This window comes from Poeciliopsis prolifica, unplaced genomic scaffold (assembly GCF_027474105.1).
Source record: "Poeciliopsis prolifica strain line A6 unplaced genomic scaffold, Auburn_PproV2 SCAFFOLD037, whole genome shotgun sequence".
Classification (NCBI taxonomy): domain Eukaryota; kingdom Metazoa; phylum Chordata; class Actinopteri; order Cyprinodontiformes; family Poeciliidae; genus Poeciliopsis; species Poeciliopsis prolifica.
This window is the reverse complement of record NW_026562412.1, coordinates 3,036,880-3,057,415: the sequence shown is the minus strand read 5'-3', so window position 1 is coordinate 3,057,415 and position 20,536 is coordinate 3,036,880. Positions and strand designations below refer to the sequence as shown.

Below are 20,536 nucleotides of genomic sequence, written 5' to 3'. Positions count from 1 at the left end.
AGACGTTTCTTCGAGCTAACGGTTTGTTTTGTTCTTTTGGCAGTTAGCAAGAAAACTAACGGCTCGTTATTCTAAAACCGGTGTTAAACTCGTTCTTAATGAGTCGCTATAAACAAATGGCATTAACCCTCCCTTTTTGTTATTTATTTACATATTTATAACTCTTTATTAAGAGCAAAAATGACCCAAAGAAAAACCACAAAACATGGTGAATAAAGCTAATTATTTGTCTTTATTCTATGTAAAACCTAAATTACCTCAGAAAATGCAAGACTTGTAGAACAATTGAGAAAATCTTGTTGCATCGTGAGCAGTTTATTTTATAACAATATTTTTTCCTATGTTAGGACAGTTAAAAGTCCTTAATAAAAAAATCCCTTTTTGTTGGATGTTTGAAAGTTGCTCTTTTTCTAACAGTAATTATTTAATGTTTCAACAATGCATCCTCACATTCTTATAATAATGTGATCTTTATTTTCCTCAAACAAATGTGGACATTAAATCTTTAATGGAATGGACTAGAACTACTTTAACATTAATATTACATTATATTTTTAACTACAAGTGTTGGAAATCCTAACAAACATAAAAAATGGTTCAATCTGAAGTGGTCAGAAAAAAAGGTTTGGTGTTTTTTTTTTGTATACTAAATGTAAATATTTGAATTTTAAAAAAGAAACCTGGGTGTAAAGATGAACTCTGACCTAAACTTTCAGAGACATATAAAGATAATTGCAAAGTCAGGATTTTATCACCCAAGAACATTTCCAGAATTAAAGCTCTAATGTTTAGTTTGCTTCTTGCAGCAGTTGCCACATTTAAGAGGCTCATTGTATTTTCACTCAGCTGTAACTTGTGGAGGGTTTAAGGACGCTTGGAGGAACCACATGGTTACATTCAAGGTTATGTCGTCCTGATTAAGAGCTGTAATGTTGTTCCACCGGCTTCCTGTAGATCAGAATAGACTTCAAAATACTTTCGTTTTCAAGTATTTAATGTATTCCAATACATTAAATAGCACTATTTAATGTATTCATACCAAACATGGAAAAACAGAGTTGTTTTTATGCTCCACTAATCTGGAACAAACTTCCAGAAAATTGCAAAAGAGCTGAAACACTGAGTCCCTTTAAATCAAGGCTAATAACACATAAAAAATAGGTTCATTATTCGAGATTATAACTTTTCATTACTTCTCTGTTTTGTTTGTTAAAGCACTTTGAACTGCTTTGCTGATTAGATGTACTCAAAAATAAATCTGAGCGGATTCTAACTCGCACTTAAAACCAAACTTTTAGCACGTTTCAAAGAAACGCCACTCACAATATGGCGGCAACGTTCGACACACAATTTGAACCATCATCCGACCTCTAACTGTGCATGAAGATACCGTAAAATGTAACCCTCATTTTGACCGAACTCAAAATGTTTGGTATCTGGAAGAATAATTAAATATTGTCCATAATTTTAGATAATCTTGGTAAGTGCGTGAACAGTGATGTCGCAAATAATTCTGCATAATTTCTTCTTCTTTGGATTTTCTGTGACTTTAATACATGATTTACTTCTACTAGCCTTCTGACTATGTAAATACTATTATGCAACTGATAACATGACACTATATTTTACAGAAATCAATGTACAAATTTTTTTCCCCTTTTTTCCAAATCCGAAACAGACCGAAATGCAATTATTATTGGCACTTAATGAATCTAACAAACTTCAAACTAAAAATGTCATTGATTACAAAATGCCCTAATCTTATTTCCACATGTATTTTTTTTTAATTAGAAATCATTACATACATGTTGTCCAAGAACTTCTGCCAATACTGGTTTATATAAATGGAAGTGAAAAATAACCAAACATACTTCTCTGGTCTGAAGTAGAAGGGAAACATTTCAGTCACATTTTCACCAGACTGAAAAGGCTTGGCATTTTGCTACTGATCATCTCTAACAATCTGAAAAGCTATACATGTATCCGGGAGGACTGTAGTAAATATACATTAGTGACTGAATTCAGACACTGGATGTTATCTGACTGATAAATCTAAAATCCTCAGATTGTTCTGATGTGTACCTCTGAGGCTTGTTTTTTTTATTACTATTCTAAGTTCTACAAAAGGTCAGAAAAAATGTTTTGGATGAAATTAAAATACTGACATCTTTTGTGTAGGGAAAAAGTTCTTTTCATTGTCATTTAACAAAAAAACAAAAGGAAAGGTGCCCAGTGAAACTAACTTCCAAGAAGCAATTTGCTGTTAGTCTTTGACGGGAAGAGATCAGGCGTAGTGGTGCTGGACACAGGCCTTCCCAGGACCACCACCGGTCTGAGGTACTGTAGCTGCTTGATGGCCAGGTCCCCACACCCGGCCAGAGCTTTGTCCAGGATGGACTTCAAGTTTTGTACTGAGGTGAAGTCTCCAGTCATGGCGTGGGGCTTCACCAGTGGGGAGTGGGCGCGCCGGCTGCGGGTGTGGGAGATTCCCAACTGGTTGTTCTCCTTCAAGGAGCAGCCCCGTTTCAAAGTGTCTTTGCGTTTCGCCGGTTCGTCTTCCTCTGCCGGAGCCGAGTCTTGAATGAACTTCAAGAAAGATTCCTCGAAGCCCATTGGCTTGTAGGTGCCAATGTCAAAAGAGGTTGGAGACGGGCTTTTCGGCTTGGTTTCTTGGATGCCGAGAGGCTGCTCAGAGAGTTCGTTTTTCCGTTTCAGCGGCTGGTGGATTGGGGCAGTGGGTGGCGGTGATGGAAACGCCGGCGGTGTTTGTGGTGGCGTAGTGTTGGTTATTTTATCATCTGCCGCAGAAGCAACATGAAGCGAGCACGAAGGCGAGAGAGCCACAGTGACAGGACGAAGCAGTGGTTTGAATTTGTCTAGTATTGATCTTTCATCCTGTTTTGTGGCGCTGTCTGGACTTGTAACTTCAAGCTGCTCCTCATGTGGCTCTTCATTGATCTCTTCCGCTTTAGGCGCGTCATTTGCAAACTCAGGTGGAACCTCCTTGTTTCTTTTCTCTAATATTTCCAGAGGCTCGGGATGTTCCTCCTCCTGTGTTTTGGCTTCGACTGCAGGAGGACTCTGAGGCGGAGGCTCCTCCTCTGTGTTTTCCACTTCAGCTTTGACCTCTGTTGTCTGAACCACTGCAGGTGACGATTCTCCCAAAATGGGGGGCCTGGCGGACTTCCTTTGGATCAAAACCTCCAGCTGCTCTGCGTTGAAAACAAGCTTGTCTTCATGTTTGTAGAGATCTTCCTGTTCCATGCGGTGCACGCCCCTGTAGTGACGGTGCAAGCTGTGCAGGTAGGTGACGACCGAGTCGCAGTCTTGGACCATGCACGGGTACGCCACGCGCAGACAACGGTCCTGACACATCTGTAGCGCTTCCTCGTGAGATCTCAACACAAAGTCACTAAAGGCGTTTCTCCTTGGCTTCTCGTTTTTACTCGCTGCCCTTTTACCATCAGCGTCACTGTCGTCCTTTTTCTCCGACTCTGTCATCCCTTCGGACTCTGAATTCTCAGTGGTGGGTTCAGAAGTTTCGTCCTTCTGAGAACTCCTTTGTGCAACTATCATCTTCTTTTGGCAGCCGGAAACCGACTCTTTGTGTGTGCTCTGCAGCCGTACCACCAGCGAGTCATAGTACTCAAAGTGGCTGTAAAGAGTGTGTTTCTTAAGATCCTCATTGTGGCTGAAGACCTTTGAGCAACCGTCGAATTTGCATCGGATGAGCTCTGGAGGCCGGGAGTGGACATCTCTTGTGTGTCTCACCAGACTGCTTTTAAGGTGGTACGAGGCAGAGCATTTGGCAAAGTGACACTTGAACTGGGGCTGAGGTTCATCCGAGTTTGTGAGAGGTCTTTTCTTTGCAGGTTCCCTTCTGGCTTCAGGACTGCCGTGCGCATCACCGTCTTTCTCCAAAAGGAGTTGGGAGCGGTTGTAGTGATGCACCAACTGCAGGTGGCGGACAAGGCCTCCCTGAGTGGAAAAAGAGGCATAGCAGTTTTTGGCCACACAGTGGAAAGGTTTACTGAGTTTATCCAGCATGTAACACAGGTTGCTTTTGGCCACGACACGCCTTGTTCGGATCTGCTGTGTTTTATCCTCCTCGTTTTCCTCTTTCTGCTCATCTTTATTCTCCGATTCATCCTCTCCTTCTTCCATTGAGGAGTGATTGCTGCCATTTTCTCCGTTCTCACTGGTCCCGGTCTCTCCCTTTGCCTCCAGCTGCAGCGTCCCCTCAGCATCCTTTATAACTTTCGCACCGTGCTTTTGTGTTGGAGAGCCTTTGTTTCCCTCAAACGGCACAGACCCGAAGCTCAGTTTCTCAAACATTTCCTCAGACATGTTATGCGTTTGAAGATAGTGAGCCTTCAGAACTCTCTTCTCTCTGTGACTCTTGGTGCAAAGTTGGCATTTGTAAGGCTTGAATGAAGAAGTCATCAGCTTGGCCTCATCGATCGTGTGGTTGTGTATGGAGACATAGTGCCGCAGCAAGCTGTAGCTCCTTGCAGTCCGAAAGCCACACCGTTTGATTTCGCAAAGATATGGCTTGGCTGAAGCTAACGAGTCATCCTCCTCCGCTGTTTCCGATGATTGCTCTGCTTCGGATTTTACCCTTTGCTCCAGTAAATGGCGTCTTTTCTTGAGCAACACAACGGGAGGCTTCGCTATGATCGCCTGGTGAAGAGGCGACTGAGACAATATAAAGTCTGAATTTTGCGAACTGCGAGACGACAAGGGGTCAAGGGTTAGATTGCTCAGTCCGATAAGGATTTCGTTAAGAGCATCAGTTTTTGCGTTAAGGCTTAAGGAACTTGTTTCATTTGGTGTGGTATCAAAGGACACATCGTGTTCTTTGCCTGACTCAACGGGCAGCAATGGAGAGTGCTCTTCTTCTCCATGCTCATCGATCTCTTGTTCCATTTCCGTCTTGATCTCTTTGAGCATCGGCGGATTCTCCTCCTTGTCGTTTTTTTGATCTCTGTTTTCCAGCTTGAGGTGTTCTGGGTGAGCACACTTTAGATGCCTCTGAACATCTCTGGCTCTGGTAAAAGTCATTCCACACTTCTCAAAGCCACATGTGAACTTGCTTCCATCAAAGCACACAGCCACCAGCGTTATCATCGCCTTGGGCTCACTGAACTCGTGTTCTTGCAAAGAGGAGCCAGAACTGACTGACTGAGAGTTCAGAATATCGCTGTTTATAGCGTCCGTCACATCCGCAGGCTTCACAGGGCGGACCATCACCTCACGGACAGCCTTGAAGAATTTCCGCTTAGCCCTTCTCTGCGCCTCAAAGTCATTTTCGGTGAACGTTATGTTGTGTGTAGATAGATGCTTTAGGAAGTCCTTTTTGGATAAGAAGTATTTTTTACATTCATTACCACTGCAGGTAAAGGCGGCGTCTCTGAAGTGCTGCGCTTCGTGGTGGTAGATCTGTCCCAAGTCAGAGTACGTAATGTAGCAGCCCTTGAGCTCGCATTGGTAGTTCAACTGAAAGCCATGAGTGTGCTTGTGCATCACGAGTTCATTGGACGTCCCGAAACGAGCGCCACAGCCGTGCACCACGCACATGTAAGGCCGGTCGCCGTAGTGAACCTTCCTGTGTTTACGGTGATGGTAAGCCGAGACGAAGTGGCGTCTACAGAAGACGCATTTTTCCCTTTTATCTCGCATCTGATGGAAATATTTCACATTTTCGTCTCCCTTGTGCTCCGATTTTAGGTGGACGTACAGATACTTGGAGTGTTTAAAGATACGAGTGCATTTGGTTGCCGGGCAGGGATACACCTCGCGGTTCTGCAGCTTGAAATGTTTGTCGATGTAGTCGAAGGTGATATGCTCGTCGCCATCCTCTTGCTTCTCCTTGTTCTTGGCTTGCTCGACGATGTGATGCAACACATCTGGGTCATGCGTAGATTCGTAGTACAGCATCAACGAGGGGTCGACGGTGATCTCGCCCGGTTCGACGTCATCGTCTTCATCCAGTTGCTTCTGTGTGTCTTCGGCCTTTATGCTGTGCTGAGCTGGAGGCTCGTGGTTCGGGATGTGTCTCCTCAGGTGGGGAATCAGGTCCTTTCTGCTCCGGAAGTCCTCCAAGCAAACCGGGCAGGGGTGATTGCTCTTCTCTGAGTGTCTTTTGGAGTGATGAATTATCTGTATGTCTATGATGGATCTCTTACAAATCTGACACCGCAGCTTTGACCTTTTCACCTCACACCCTCCCTTAATGCCCATGTGGTTATTGATCTGATTTTTATCCACATAAAGACCCCCATTTATCCTGTTGTGGGGTTCCAGTTCTACTTTTATTTGAAGTCCTTGTGGCTCCTGCTGCTTAGCCTTCTCTTCCTCATCCTCTTCCTCCTCTTCTGACTCCGGCCTAATCCCTAGCAGCGATATGCAGTGGTTTTTAAGAGTTTTCCAGTCCCAGAACTCAGGATCAAAAGGCCAGTCGGCTTTCAGCGCCAGCAGCAACTCGCAGCGAAGCGAGTTGGGGATAACCTCCCCCTCATGGTCATACTTTTGGTCTGGCCGCATGTAGAGCTCCTTCAGGCAATCGAAGGCTTCCTGGCTGGTGCTAAGGAGGAACTCCGTCAGCTGGCAGGCACGCAAAACCTCCAGGTCGTTCGGAAGGAGGGAGGACACCATCTTGCATATGGATGTTCTCGTTTCTGAGTCGTCCTGCTTCGGAAGTTGAAGGGCTTTGACACAAAGCCCCACTGAGGAGAGTATTCCAATTTCCTCTGCCTGAAAAAAGAAAAAAAACGTTAAAATGATAATTATAATCAGTGCTGTGGCTCTCCTAATTTATGCTCTTGTTTCATCAGTGGTTCAATTACCAGCCATTACCAACACAAGTTGGATTTATTTCTGCTAATTTTATGAAAACAGTAAAAGATGATCATAAAATAGAGCTACAAACGCTGAAAAATGTGAAACTGCAACTTTAACTAGCATCTGAAACAGTATCGCTTATGAGCCATGCTGCTGTGAAACATTAAAGAAAGTAGAATGTAAGAAAGAAATACATAGTGAAAATGTATTTCAATAAGCAACTCCTTTAATACAGTAGTAACCGTATTTAGTCTGATGTAAGTAAATCTACATATTTGTGACCTTTGACCCTGTTTGATCCTTCTGGCCTGTGGCGCACATGTGAAAAGTGATGAACGAACCTCTGCCTGAATCACACGGACCAGGTACAGCAGATGTTGGACCGTTTTGGCAATGGCACCAAGCTGAAGGCATCGTTCTCGCAGAGAGGTCAGCGAGGGGTCAAGTCTTCTCTGAAGCTTACTCCACAACGATATCAAATCCCTTTCAATCAAGAAACATAAAAACATGTTCAAATAGGAGAGTAAAGCCAGTTCTAAAGCCGGCTGAAAGATTATGCGATATTTGTGACTCTAAGCCAGTTAATTTTATCTAAACCAAGAGGAAAAAATGGCTCTTTGGGACGTAAGCACGCCATAAAATTAAGATGCACAAGAAAAGAAAGTCTGATTGGAGACTTTAGCTGCATTAGAAATGAGGCGTCTGGGCTCACCAGGCGCAGTAAAGACTCTGCTGCTGCAGCTGCTGCGTTAGGAAAGTTGTGCAGAGAATGAAGGCCGTGTTCTCCTCTCCCTCCGACTCCAAACTGGATGTGATGTCCAGCACATCCTTACAGTCCAGCCTGGAAATCTGAAGAACCGAACAGCTTATTATTCAAACGTGAGGAACCAAAGACAAAAAGTTACTGTTGTTGCAGAAGGGCCAGAAAACGGTAAAACAAAGGCTACACGTGCAGTTAGTTTATTTTTCTGCTGGTTTGGAGATCAGTACTCTGTAGAAATCACTGAATTATCCTCCATTTCTTCTCAGAAAAACAACAGACTTCTTTATGCAGAGCAAGACGTTTTATCTAGGTGTGTTTTGGAACAGTGTCTCCTTGAAAACGTAAAAAACTCTGTAACTGCCTTCAGGACGTCATCACAACATGGCTCCTTTATTAACCCTCCAACATTTACAGCAGCATTTCACTGAGAAGCAGCTCCTATAATGAGCTCAGCAGATGTTTGCTAATTGCTGCTGGCTAGTCTGAAGGAGCTGCTCTGAAGCTTAAAACTTCTGAGGAGGAGCTGTGCCTCGAAGGCGGAGCTAGGTCCACCGTGCCGTTTTTGACACTCCAGGTTTGTTCTTGATGAGGGAATAACAAGATAACATGACAATAAGCTCAAAAAGGTTGATTTTACATTCGTCTTTCAGTTTTTGATTTTGAAAAAAAAAGAAGTAATAAAATGGTTACATCTTTAAATATTGGGAAAAATCAAGAAAAAGGGCAAGAAAAGAATTTCAAAAGCTCTTGTAAAATCTAAACAAAAATAGTTGGAATGTGGCAATTTAAGAAAACATACAGCTGAAACCAGAACTTTACATACACTGGATAAAACAACGTATATACATTTTTCTCCCTCTGTCTGAAGTTAAATCAGACCAAACTTCTTTTTTAGATAAGTTGAAATTATTTGCTAAACAAAACAATAATGTCAGAGATTTATTTAGTAATGTCTTCAAAATCAGAAATGTACCATCTTAAACAATCATGATGATGTCAGAGCTTTGGAAACGTCTGACAGGTTAACAGTGAATTGAAAGCAAATAATTAAGGTTGAATAAATTTAAATAAAGAGGAGCCTTGCCTCCATAATGGCCTCTTCGTTGGGCAACAGCAGGCACAGCTGGGAGACGTAAATCTGCCGGAACATCCCCTGGTTGGAAATAAGGCTGCATTCGGCGCAGGCTTTGGCCAAAACGCCGGCCTTGGCGACCTCGCCCATCTTCTCCAGGTGCTTCACCCGCATCTCCATGAAGCCCTCGCCCTCCAGGCTAATGTACGCATTCACTACAAACACAAAACAGGATTAAATATTCATTACTAAAGGATAAAGTCATTTTTTTCTTGCTTTCTTTTCTAAATAAAACAAATTGCAAATGACAGAAAATATTTTTAGAAAGTGGATTTTATTTCAATCCTTTCCCTGAGCTGCACGACAAAATATTAGAGCCAATTTAAAAATATTTTATTCATCCAAAGGGAAATTAAATATGAAAGTAACTCACATTAGTTCAAATTCATCAAAATTATTGTAGATGGTGATGATGACTGTTGGCAGTTAAGAGAATATTATCATAATATTAGCAGAAAAATAAAATTTTACTAGAAAAAGTTTTAACATTTCTAGAAAAACTTTAACAAGAAAAAAGGCTGAGTTATGATCTGGCGTGACTAGCTCAGTGTGTGTAGTTATTTTTCTTTTTGCACCATCGTTTCAGAGTCTTCCTACTGATAGTAACTGATAATAATGTTTTAAAAGATCAAGTGTTATCTGTAAAACTTATACCAAAGACGCTCAACATTTGTTACTCTAATTTATCGTTGGGAGTTCTCAGAAAATTACTACTTTATTTACGTTTTATAACCCTGGTCCAAATATTCTGAACTGAATTCAAACTCTGAACAAATACAAATGAGTTTGTCAAACAAGATGGCCGCCCTCATCATGCTGACATCACTGAACTATGAAAACCAATGGAGAAATTTGGTGGAAAAATCCAGATTTTCCAAAAATAAACTCTTTAAAAAACTAAATTTAAATGAATTAATCTCCCCGCTCTTGCTACGGTGAGTGAAGGCCGCCAGCAGAAAGGGGGCGGAGCCTCACCGTCCTCTGGGCTGGTGGTCTGGCCGGTGAGCAGAGCGTTCAGGATCGGGTTGCTCCATGCGCCACCTTCTCCCGTTATCTGCAGAAGTGCTTGGAGGTCTGTGCTTCCGTACTGGATCAGTGTGTCATGAGCAATCTGCGGCAAACAGAAACAAATTCAGGTCCATTAGTTAAAGTTGCTGTTTGTTTATTTCAAAAAGTGATAATGTACATTACAGTATATGATGCTAGCATTACCATACAGCTGGTTTTCATCTGTAGGCCATCAGGTTGCAATCAATATAAAAACAATACATTACAGTGCAAAAACAAGCTTCGTCTATAAAAAAAAGAGAATCATAAAAATTATTTTAAAACTTCTTCTGAATATTTGTAGCTTGTTTGTTTCCCTTAAATTATGTTTCTGTCGTAAGGATTTCTAAAATTATTCTAAGCAATGTTTTCAGTGTATAATAATTTCCAATTTGATCCACAAATTCACGACTGGATCAGCAAGTTTCACTTTCATTTAGGTTTTACACCAAAGCAGTTTTTAATCAATTAGTAAATTATTTGATTACTTTTTCAATAATTGATTAATCCCAATTGATTGTGATTAATCAGCATTAAATCCAAAATGAGTATTTGGAAATATCTGCTGCTCTGATTGTGTTGTTCTTTCAGCAAATTGTCTTTTTGAGTCTGTTTACTCCAGTTAACAATTGACCCATTACTAAATTAGCTAATGACTATTTAAATAGTCGATTAATCATGATTAATCATTTCATCCCTAAATTCAAATGTGTATTTGAAAATATTTGCTAGTCTGACTGTGTCGTTCCAGCAAATGGCTTTTTGAGTCTCTTTACTCCAGTTAACAAATAATTAATTACTTAATTAATTTCCAATTATTTCAAACATTATTTCAATAATCGATTAATCACGATTAATCATTTCAGACTTAAACCCAATATGTGTATTCCAAATTGCTCTAACTGTGTTGTACTTTTAGAATATGGCCTTCCTGAGTCTGTTTGCTCCAGTTAATGATTAATAAATTAGGTAATTATTTAATCAATCATTTCAGCCCTAAAGCCAATATGACTGTTTGTAGCCTGAGTGTAGAGTTCACGAAGGGTCAACATGCAAACTCCATGCAAAAAAAAAAAAAACTCCAGCCTGAATTTCAGATTCCAATAAAAAAACTAAACAAATCATGGCAGCCTGGACATTTTGATTGGTCGCTGGTCTCCATGAACCATTCTCAGCAGTTTAAGAAGCATAAAGCACCAACACTGGTTCTGGTTGGGTAGAAAAATCCACCTTATGATTTCCATCTGTAATCCATCAACAGGCAGAGCTTTGAAGGTTCCTACCTGGACAGAGTGGTGGAACTGAAGCCAGGCTTCATATGGGATTTCATTGTCAGGCACCGACAGCAACAGTTCAAAGCAACTCCTGCATAAAATAAGAACAAGATGGCCGTCAATCATCTCCAAAACCGCCTGGATTTCACTTGTAAGGCTTGTTTTTACAGTAAAAATACTTTGAAATACAATATTTGCATAAAATATTTCAAAGGTCCTCTCTAATAATGAAGTTTAATTCATCAATGTTTAAAAAAAAACAATGCAATGCAAAAACACAAAATCTTAAGTATTTTTAGTTTAGTTAGTTTTCAGTTTAACTGTCAGATCATTTCACTAAAAGTAAAGACATTTTTCACATGTTGTAAGTAAAATAATCTGCTAGTGGAACAAGTATGTTTTCTGTCAATATCAAGAAAGTATTTACTTACAATAAACTCCTACGTTTAGCTAAAAAGCTACTTACTTAGTTTTCTCTCATTTCAAGTGCCCTAAGATATTTGCACTAGAAACTACACCAAAAACATTCTGTAAGATTTTGTTTTTTCAATTTAAAAAAATGTCTCTTCTTTATTTCTGACAATATAAGGAGAAGCAGATTTGATCTAGAACAACACCTAGTCAGAGTTCCTGTATTTTCCTCTTTATGACAGAGACAAAGAAAAGAGTCAAAGATAAAAAAAATGTATCTAACCAGATGCTAATGATCTATTTTTACCTCATTTTCAGGCACCATTTTCCTCTTCGGAGCTGTTAGATTTATTTAAAGAACACACTTTGTTTCCTGCACAGCAATTAAATGTGAACTGGGGAGTATTTAGGAGAGGATTTTGCAGAATTACATGAAATTATGATTTGCAAATACATTTTAATAACATTTTCTCACGTAACCGAAGCCTGGAAGGGACAAATCGAAAACTTGCTTTAGCAAAGACCAGAGCAGCAGCGTTTTTAAAATTACTATCGTCATCTTACTATCAATCCATCGCAACCACAAGGGCCTGCTGGGACAAAATATCTTCAAAGATACAAAACATAAAAATGCTGCCTGTCAAGAACATATTTCTATTTCTGACAGCATCTAAAACATTTATGCTAAACACTTGTTTTATATTTCAACTGAATGCTTGAGAAAGGTTGCAGATACTGAACGCTGTTAAAGTACAGATAAGTGGTAAATTAAAAAAAATTATCGGAATAAATATTCTAAGATTGCAGAGCAAAGAAAACAGTCGTGCTAATTGTCTGGACTGCAAAAACAAAATCTCACCAAGTATTTTTTGTCAAATTTGTATGGAATATCTTAGCACACATGAATTTAGACAAAATTAACATGCAACTGTTTTAAGTAACTTGCTTTTCTGCAAGATGTAGGAGCTTGTTTTCAGTTAATTATTCTGTAAATTTGATTTGAAAAAAGGTCCATTTACACATAACACTTAAAAAATGTCTTATAACTGAAAAATAATCTGCAAGTGGAACTTGTGGGTTTTAAAAGTCAAAATTAAGGAATTATTGACTTAAACTCATTTATCTTACTTAAAATCTACTTGTAACTTACTACGATACTTTCTTTAGAAAAGTAGATAAAAATACTGTGTTTTTATCTGGTGTGATCTCTGCTAAAGAAGAAGCGTGACTGATTCTGGTCGAAACGTTTCATGTTTGGGGATTATTTTCATTACGTACAGAGCGAGCCTCTTCAAAACGAGCCCCACTCTGTCGGAGTCTGCGGTCAGGTGGGATCTGGCTGCGGCGAAGCAGTTAATGGACAGGCAGTAGACCTCCAGCAGAGGAAGACCGTGCTCTATGGAGTTCCTGCTCCCCGCATAGTGCATCAGCGCCTGCAGACAGACAGACAGCAGAAAACAAAACAGTCAGGAAACGTTTCGGTCAAATGTGCCTGGTACCACGGCGCCGGAGGCCATTCTGGATAGAAAGGAGGAAATTTCTAACAAAAGCTGAGTTTTTTTTTTCTCTCAATTTAATATCTTTTCCAACTCTGAAAATTTCACTTTTTTCAAGCAATTTTTCAACTTTTAACACTCAGAAATATTCTTGTTTATTTTAGGAAATTTTTGAGTCTAATTTCTAAATGTTCTGGTTTTCTTCTTGCATATTTGCAAATTCCTTGTTTTTTTTAGAAGATTTCTGAGATTGATCTCAAAATTTGAGTTTTTCTAGAATTTTTGTTGTCTTTTTTAAACTCTGAAATTTCTACATTTTTCTTCTAGAAAACTTTAGGTGAATCTCAAAATTTGAGAATTTTTTTACTTTTCAAAGTCAGAAATTTTTGTTTTTTTTCTGTAAAATGTCATCAATCAATCTCAAAATTTCGAACTCAAATTTCCAAGCAAATTTGGATCAATTTAAAGCTCAGAAATGTTCATGACCTCAGATTGATCACTAAATTACAGTCTTTTTAAAATAAATGTACTCCTCTTTCCCCCCCATCGGAAATGGACCTAACACACCTTCTGTCTGGAATACTGGGGGTTTTCCTCCATGGGGAGAAACCAGTCTGCACCTGTTTGATCCCAGTTGACAAACTGAAGGTTGCTTTTTGATTGGGCCTGAAGGGAATTGACACGCCTAAATCTGCACCACAAAACCAGGAATAACAGCAAAAAAACTGTTATTCCTGGTTTTGTGAAAACTTGTAAAAATTAAAAAACCAAAAGTACATGACACCAAACTGAAAAGTAATCTAAGATTTTCATCCTTAGCAGCGTTTTTTTTTTTTTCAGAAAAGGACAAACGGAAGGACCCAACATTTTCACCTGTTTTTACCTGCATGCAAGCACAACAAACATCTCAGGAGTGTCAATTATCAGACAGGAGAAACTTTTTGCTGAATTAATTCCCCCTTGTCTAAATATACAGCAGCCAGGAATAAAGTCCCAACCCCAGAGACCCGCATCCGCAGACTAATTAACGCTGAACTACTTCCGACCAAAACTCAATGACCCACATAATTGTTTGTCTCTCTACCAATTAAAACTATAAAGTTTTAACAGCTTAAACAAAATGTAAAAAAGAAAATGATTAAATGGCACATTGTTAAAGTAATTAAAAATGAATGGAGACAAGTTTTAATCAACAGAAAGGCTGAAACGATTAATCGTGATTCATCAAATAATTGTCAACTAATTTAGTAATCGATTAGTTGTTGATCGGAGTAAACAGAGTCAAAAGAGCCAATTTGCTAAAGAAAGAAAAACATCCAATCATATTTTGATATAAATTATTGGTAAATTAATCACAATAATCAACAAATCAGCTCTACACTGTATTGATGTTAAGTCAAGCAGAAAGATTTGAATATCTTTTTATCTGCAGATGCACTTCTTGCTGCAAATGATCAAATGTTCACTAAAGGAAACTTATTATATAATAGCCAATATAATGCATATTTTCTAATTTAGAAAAGAAATTGAAAGTATTTATTTGAGTCTATTAATGCATTTCTTATATCATATAAAGAGGGTAAAGTGGTTAAATTTTTTTACTGATTAATCGGTTAGTTGACGTCTTAACAACACAAGAAAAGAAATATAGAATATATAGATTAAAATAATTTTTCTCATGTTCAGTCCACTCTGATACACCAGAAGTTAAAACGTGAACTCTGAAAACGTTGTTTACCTGTTTTATTCCCAGAACACAGAAAAACTCACCTGGGGCTTTTAGCTGAATCCAAGAAAAATTTGCAGCTTCATATTCAACAGAAACTTTTTATTTTTGCCATATTTTGTCTTTATAAACCAATTAATTGTTATAAACAATCAAACTGCACAGTTGGAAGATTGTCGAGTCAATAATTCTTCACCTTTGGAAACAAAATATTACCTAGGAAATATTGAAACAAAAGAATAATAATAATAATTTATATATTATTATTATTATTTTGCCTTCTCAAGGGATATTTGATTAATTTGAAAGATTTACTTAATTGTCTAATTAGAATTATTTTTCTCATTTTTATTTTAAATAAATGCATAAGTTGGTTGAAAACAGAAAAATGTTCATCTGAGCCAAACTTTAACAAATTATTCATTCAAATAATTTCTCAACAAAGATCGTCACTAATACAAATTTATAAGATGAAGTTAAAAAATAAATCATTTACTAAATGTACCACTGTCATTAATGCCCTTTAATAAATATTTTATTTAGGGAAAATGGATTTAGAATATATTACTTTATCAGTTAATTTAACATAAAAATCCTGGAAAAATATCAAAAACGCATTTCACATCTTGCAATTAATATTTTTACAATATTTCTAAGGTGCCATAATGTTATTTTTGGTAGAAATGCACCAATATTCGATATTAATATTTCTGCGATAGCCGATATTTAGCCCGATATGATAAAAATTATTAGCATATACAGATGTTAATGTCAATATTTTGAACAGCTCTGATTTTTGGGATTTGAGTTGATTTCAGAAGATGACCTACAGGCGTATGAATTAAGAATATTCCTTATAAATAATCAGTATTTAGTGGCGACCAAACTCTCTCAACACGACTTTTGCTTTTCATTTTATATTTTTAAAGGGTTAAAATAAGGGACGCACTGAAAAATTTGGCCGTGATTTTCTTAATTTTGGGAAATTGATCTTGTATCCGCTATTTTAAAAATAGCTACTGTCCTCTTTTGCTCGCCTGTGAGAGATGCATATTTGCAGTTAAAGCATTGCTTATCCCACTGCTGCCAACTCAGCAACTTTGTTGCTACATTCAATGACTTTTAAAGGATTTTCAAAGATCGGTGATCGGCCTGAATACTGCGATTGGTGCAGCGCTTTCAAAACCTTATTGAAATAACACAAAAGGTCCTGGTTACACTTTCACATTGAGCACCCCAGTGTTTGCGTGATGATTTATGGTCATTATCATTCAGAAACGACATGGCAGAGAGTCCGATCACCATGCAAACCGGGTGGTGACCGGTTTGGAAACCATAAACTGATTAAGTTATCAGTGAGGTGTAGAACCTTTGACATTTTGGGGTAAACACACCGCGATGCTGCTGCCCCGCCCCACATGCATGCAGCAAGGCATCATGTGCAAAGTGGAGCGATGTCATGAGCTAATTCTGCATTTTCAGATTTATTTTAGAAACAAAAAACAAGCTAATTGAGGTGACGGTACAGCTAAAACTAATTTAACATAATGAGCGGAACCAGTAAACAAAACGTACTGCAAATATTGTGAATTTCCCCTCCAGTAGGGATGAGATACATACAACTGAACGCATTGAGGAATATTAGCAAATACACAGCAGTTTTCTAAATAACGGGGAGGAGAAGAGCAGCAGCGGCTCTTCATGTTTCTATGAAAAAAGACCCACACAGTCCTAGCTGAGCTAACGTGAAGCTAATGATAGCTACGATATACACGTTACCTGACAGAAGTTGTCGCAGTACTCCGTGGAAGAAGCCACGGAGATTTCTTGCTGTCTGAGAACGTCTTCGAAAGCTCTGAGCGTGGCCAGCAGGGTTTCCATCGCGATGACAGTATCCTCGGCCGCATCCAGGGCCCAGTCGTTCCAGTCGTGCTCCGCTTCGACATTATTCTCCGCCATCTTCGCTCTCCGCCACGGCGCGTATGCAGTGTCGCCTGGTGCTGCCTTCAGGGGCCGTCCGAAATTTTAAACACGTCAGAGGAATTTCACCTGTGGGAAAACCAACCAAAAACACTAGAAATTTAAATGTGAGCAGAATTTTCCATACAAACACCGTTTCATTTCTAATAAAAAAAAGTATTGTAATTAAATTACACAAGTTGAACGTAAACTCCTTTCTTCCCCTTCCTAAAATAATGGCTTAAATATTTTTTTTGGTCGAAAATATTTTTTGTAAAACCTAATTTATATTTTGCCATAAAAGAAATTGTATTTTTTTTTCTGTCTTTTTGTTGGTTTTTTGTTTGTTTGTTTGTTTGCCAAAATTACTTTACTTAAGCTATATGAGATCCCATTAGTGCCAAATATATGTTTACATGTCTGTTAGAAATGCACTTATACACCTTGCATTACATATACATACATGCGCACCTTACATAATATGTGTTTTCTGTTGACCATATATTTGTGATTTGACATTTTGAAAAAAACAACTTTGCTTAATAAAGTGTGCCAATTTAAACACACAAACAAAAACAAAAGTACTACAAAAAAAAAAACTCTCATTTCAATTTTTAAACATATCAGAGAAACTTTACCTGTAGGAAAACCAACCAAAGACACAGAAAATGTGTCCATGAGCACAATCTTCTATACAAACACTATTTCATGTGTAACAAAAGATGTACTGTAATAAAATTAAATCATTCTACAAATACTGGACAGAGATTCCCTCATTTCAGAAAGTGAAACTCATATTGTCACCTTCCTAGAATAATGCCAAAATCAGTTTTGGTAAATAAAAAAAAATGTTTTGACTCAAATCAACTTTCGGCATAAAATAGTTGTAACTGCAATTTTATGACGTGACAGTGTTTAATATAGATTCCAAATCTGGGATTCCATTACATGCCTGCTTATGTGCACTTAGAGGCCTTACATTACGTAAGCATACATACTTACCTTACAAACGCTGCATTTCCATTGACCATATATTTGTGCAATTTGATATTTTAGAAGTAACTTTGTTTAATGGAAACATGCCAATTTGGAAAAAAAAAACTCAATAAAAATTTTAACCACCAAATGAGGTGTGGTTTTTTGGTTTATTTCTCAAAACTGCAATGGACACATGTTTTTATGCATCACATCAGTCACATGATCACCAACCAGATGTTGACAGTGGCACAAACCATGAAGAAGAAGACAACAGGAAGTAGTTGGAGAACCAGTTACTCATTGTGTGAACAAACTTATTCATGCGTGACTTTAATTGTGCTCCAGAATTGAAACTAAATAGTTTATTATCATTGGAGTCTGATTCAGTGCTAACTGTTAACAGTGATTCAAAAATTTGTGTTGTGGTGGAAATATTCCCAAGTTATTTTCCTGTTATTCCTTTGAATCCTTATACTAGACTAGGGAGGGGAAATATATTGGCACATTAACCCCACCCAAAAAATTTTTCAACAGACTGACAGAAATATACTTTTGGCCATGATGGAACTTCATATAGTTACACAGAGAGTGAACTGTTTCTTCTTTTCTTTCTTACTTGATTATTACGGCTTACAGATAATGACAACCTTAATTTCTGTGTCTGAAATTTGCATAAAATTAAAATTTGAAGTACGACAATAGATATATATTTAATGAACAGATGTAGGAAAAGTAGCTAAAAATATAACAGTATAAGGTATCACAACTTTAACACATTTTTACTCATTTTTACCGTCTAAGAAATTAGTTAAGTAACAGTAAAACGTTTCAAACCTTTTTAATTTTTTTTCTTTCAAACATTATGACCCCAATTTAGCGACTTTATTCTCTCATCGCTTTAAATATAGATGTTTGGCGCCCCCTGGAGGCGAGCAAATAAACTGCCGCGATAACCCGGAAGCACATTCTCTCTCCCTGGGTTGCACGTGCAGAAGGTAAGCAAAGTCTGGAACTCGGTCTGTTTCTGGGTTTTTAGATAAAACTGTGTTCTGTTTGTACTTATCGATTATGTTCCGGTTTGTTTGTGATTTTGGAGCCAAGTGGAAAGCTCTGAATGGCTAAATCTGACATTCAGCTCGTTTGTTGTCCTTTAAACGCGTTTGTGTTTGAATGTGACGTCAGATTCCCTTCCATCCAGCTGTTGTAATGATGTCGTGTTCTCCAGTCCTGCTCGGTCCAACATGGGGAAGTCCAAACAAACTGGAAACCACAAGGGCGACAAGAAGAAGAACATCGCTAAGAAGTGGAAGACGAAGCGCCGGACCAAAGATTTGGACCAAATCCACTCGGACATGAAGCCGGAAACTGCGGCCAAGCTGCTGCGTCAGGACGTAGACTATGACGTAACGGGATGCGCACAACACTACTGCTTACACTGCGCGTGAGTGTTTCCTCTTGATAGGTAGAAAGAAGTTTGTTTAGATGTTAAAACCAGTAAGTGTTGGCTAAATGAATGTATTCATAAACATCACAAAGCAAAGTCAAAAGTAAAGTCACAGATAATTAATGGCCGCCTGACTCTTCTGTCTTGTGTTTGTTGACTTCTTCTTCTTCTGCAGGCGATACTTTGTCGACATGCGATCCTTGAAGGAGCATTTCAAAACCAAAGTGCATAAGAAGCGGTAGGTGGCAGCATCATCCTGGGGAGAGACGCTTGTCCCCACAGGAGTGTGGCGGCTCACCTGTGTGTGTCTGCAGGTTGAAGCAGCTGAGGGAGGAGCCGTACTCGCAGGCGGAGGCGGAGCGCGCCGCAGGGATGGGATCTTACATCGCCCCGAAAACCGTAGAAGTGAAAACGCAACCTGTGGAGGAAAACATGGACTGAACGCTGCTTAATGGACGGACTCTCATCAACAGAATCCTTCTGTTATTTATTATGATCACAAAGCTGCTATGTATATGACAGCTTGTAACTTTCTGCCATCTATATCCATGTAAATGTGGAATAATAGACTACAAATTACATATTAAAATGTTGAAATTACAGAGTAATTCTTAAAGGTAATTAATTATTATTATAATTTTGAGTTAATGTAATTGTCCAGTATACAAATAAAAAATTTATTTGGTAATACTGATAAAATATTTAAAGCGTATTTTTTATGCACAATTCATGTTTTGCACATTTCTTCCATTTTTCTCTTCTAGAAACATCCCAAGTGCTTAAAAACCACCAGGCTGATTTCTGGCAATAATTTCATGTCTTCTGGTGTCTAGAAATACAATGTAACAAATCAGCAGGCATAGCTTGTTGCCTAGCAACCTCTAGCATAGCCTAGCTGTGTTACCTAGCAACCCCGACTGAGTTCCAGCATTTGGTCAGGTGATTCAGCGCTGTACAATGGCTGCTGGAAAAGACAAGTGTTTTGTTCTTGACTCACCATATCTGTTTATCCAGTGTCATTGGTGGCTATGCTAACTTAATTGGTGAAATTACAAGATTTTAAACAAATTAATTCCTTATTTAATTTATATAAAAATTTATTTTAAAGATTCAGTTCAAATGCGGAACTGCAGTACCTGATAAATTCATAACCTTAACATTTTTCACATTACACCTATAAATGTTGATGTTTTATTTTGATTTCATGTAAACAAAATGTAGTTGTTTTCTCTGGTTTTATTATTTTCAGGAGAGTTTGTCTATCCAGCTCTGCTGGAAAAGCAAATGATTTGGGTTGAAAACTAACAGCAGTTTTTTTTCTGGCACAAAAAGTGGAATTGACTCTGGATAGGGAGACATTCTTCGGATGGTCAAGGGGACCCTGCCCCTTTAAATGGGAGTCCCGAGCCAGCACGTCAAAGTTCAAATATTTACGAGTCATATGGTTAAAGCTTCCGGTTTGTTTT

General features: G+C 38.4%; 2 protein-coding genes across 3 annotated transcripts; one reads left to right on the top strand and one right to left on the bottom strand.

The window, feature by feature from the left end:
• Positions 1–215: 215 nt before the first annotated feature.
• rlf (RLF zinc finger) lies at positions 216–16,656 on the bottom strand. The gene is made up of 8 exons (XM_055053465.1): positions 16,469–16,656; positions 12,746–12,900; positions 11,066–11,147; positions 9,711–9,846; positions 8,688–8,890; positions 7,553–7,689; positions 7,182–7,323; positions 216–6,753 (listed from the first exon to the last, which is right to left on the bottom strand). The coding sequence occupies exons 1-8, from the start codon at positions 16,646–16,648 to the stop codon at positions 2,239–2,241; spliced, it is 5,550 nt and encodes a 1,849-aa protein (XP_054909440.1). The 5' UTR covers positions 16,649–16,656; the 3' UTR covers positions 216–2,238.
• Positions 16,657–18,551: 1,895 nt separating this feature from the next.
• Positions 18,552–19,672, top strand: znf593 (zinc finger protein 593). 2 transcript variants are annotated; one of them, XM_055053478.1, is made up of 4 exons: positions 18,552–18,621; positions 18,852–19,067; positions 19,246–19,308; positions 19,385–19,672. In XM_055053478.1, the coding sequence occupies exons 2-4, from the start codon at positions 18,868–18,870 to the stop codon at positions 19,509–19,511; spliced, it is 390 nt and encodes a 129-aa protein (XP_054909453.1). In that variant the 5' UTR covers positions 18,552–18,621; positions 18,852–18,867; the 3' UTR covers positions 19,512–19,672. The 2 variants fall into 2 exon arrangements, with proteins under 2 accessions (XP_054909453.1, XP_054909454.1); XM_055053479.1 differs by lacking the exon at positions 18,552–18,621 and adding an exon at positions 18,634–18,642.
• Positions 19,673–20,536: the final 864 nt, after the last annotated feature.

Excerpts from the sequence above, each read along its gene's own strand:
- rlf (XM_055053465.1), bottom strand. The coding sequence starts at position 16,648 with ATGGCGGAGAATAATGTCGAAGCGGAGCACGACTGGAACGACTGGGCC. Across the intron at positions 12,901-16,468 it reads ACTGCGACAACTTCTGTCAG|GCGCTGATGCACTATGCGGG; the intron begins GTAACGTGTATA and ends GTCTGTCTGCAG. Across the intron at positions 8,891-9,710 it reads GACCACCAGCCCAGAGGACG|TGAATGCGTACATTAGCCTG; the intron begins GTGAGGCTCCGC and ends TTGTGTTTGTAG.
- znf593 (XM_055053478.1), top strand. The coding sequence starts at position 18,868 with ATGGGGAAGTCCAAACAAACTGGAAACCACAAGGGCGACAAGAAGAAG. Across the intron at positions 19,068-19,245 it reads CACTACTGCTTACACTGCGC|GCGATACTTTGTCGACATGC; the intron begins GTGAGTGTTTCC and ends CTTCTTCTGCAG. Across the intron at positions 19,309-19,384 it reads ACCAAAGTGCATAAGAAGCG|GTTGAAGCAGCTGAGGGAGG; the intron begins GTAGGTGGCAGC and ends GTGTGTCTGCAG.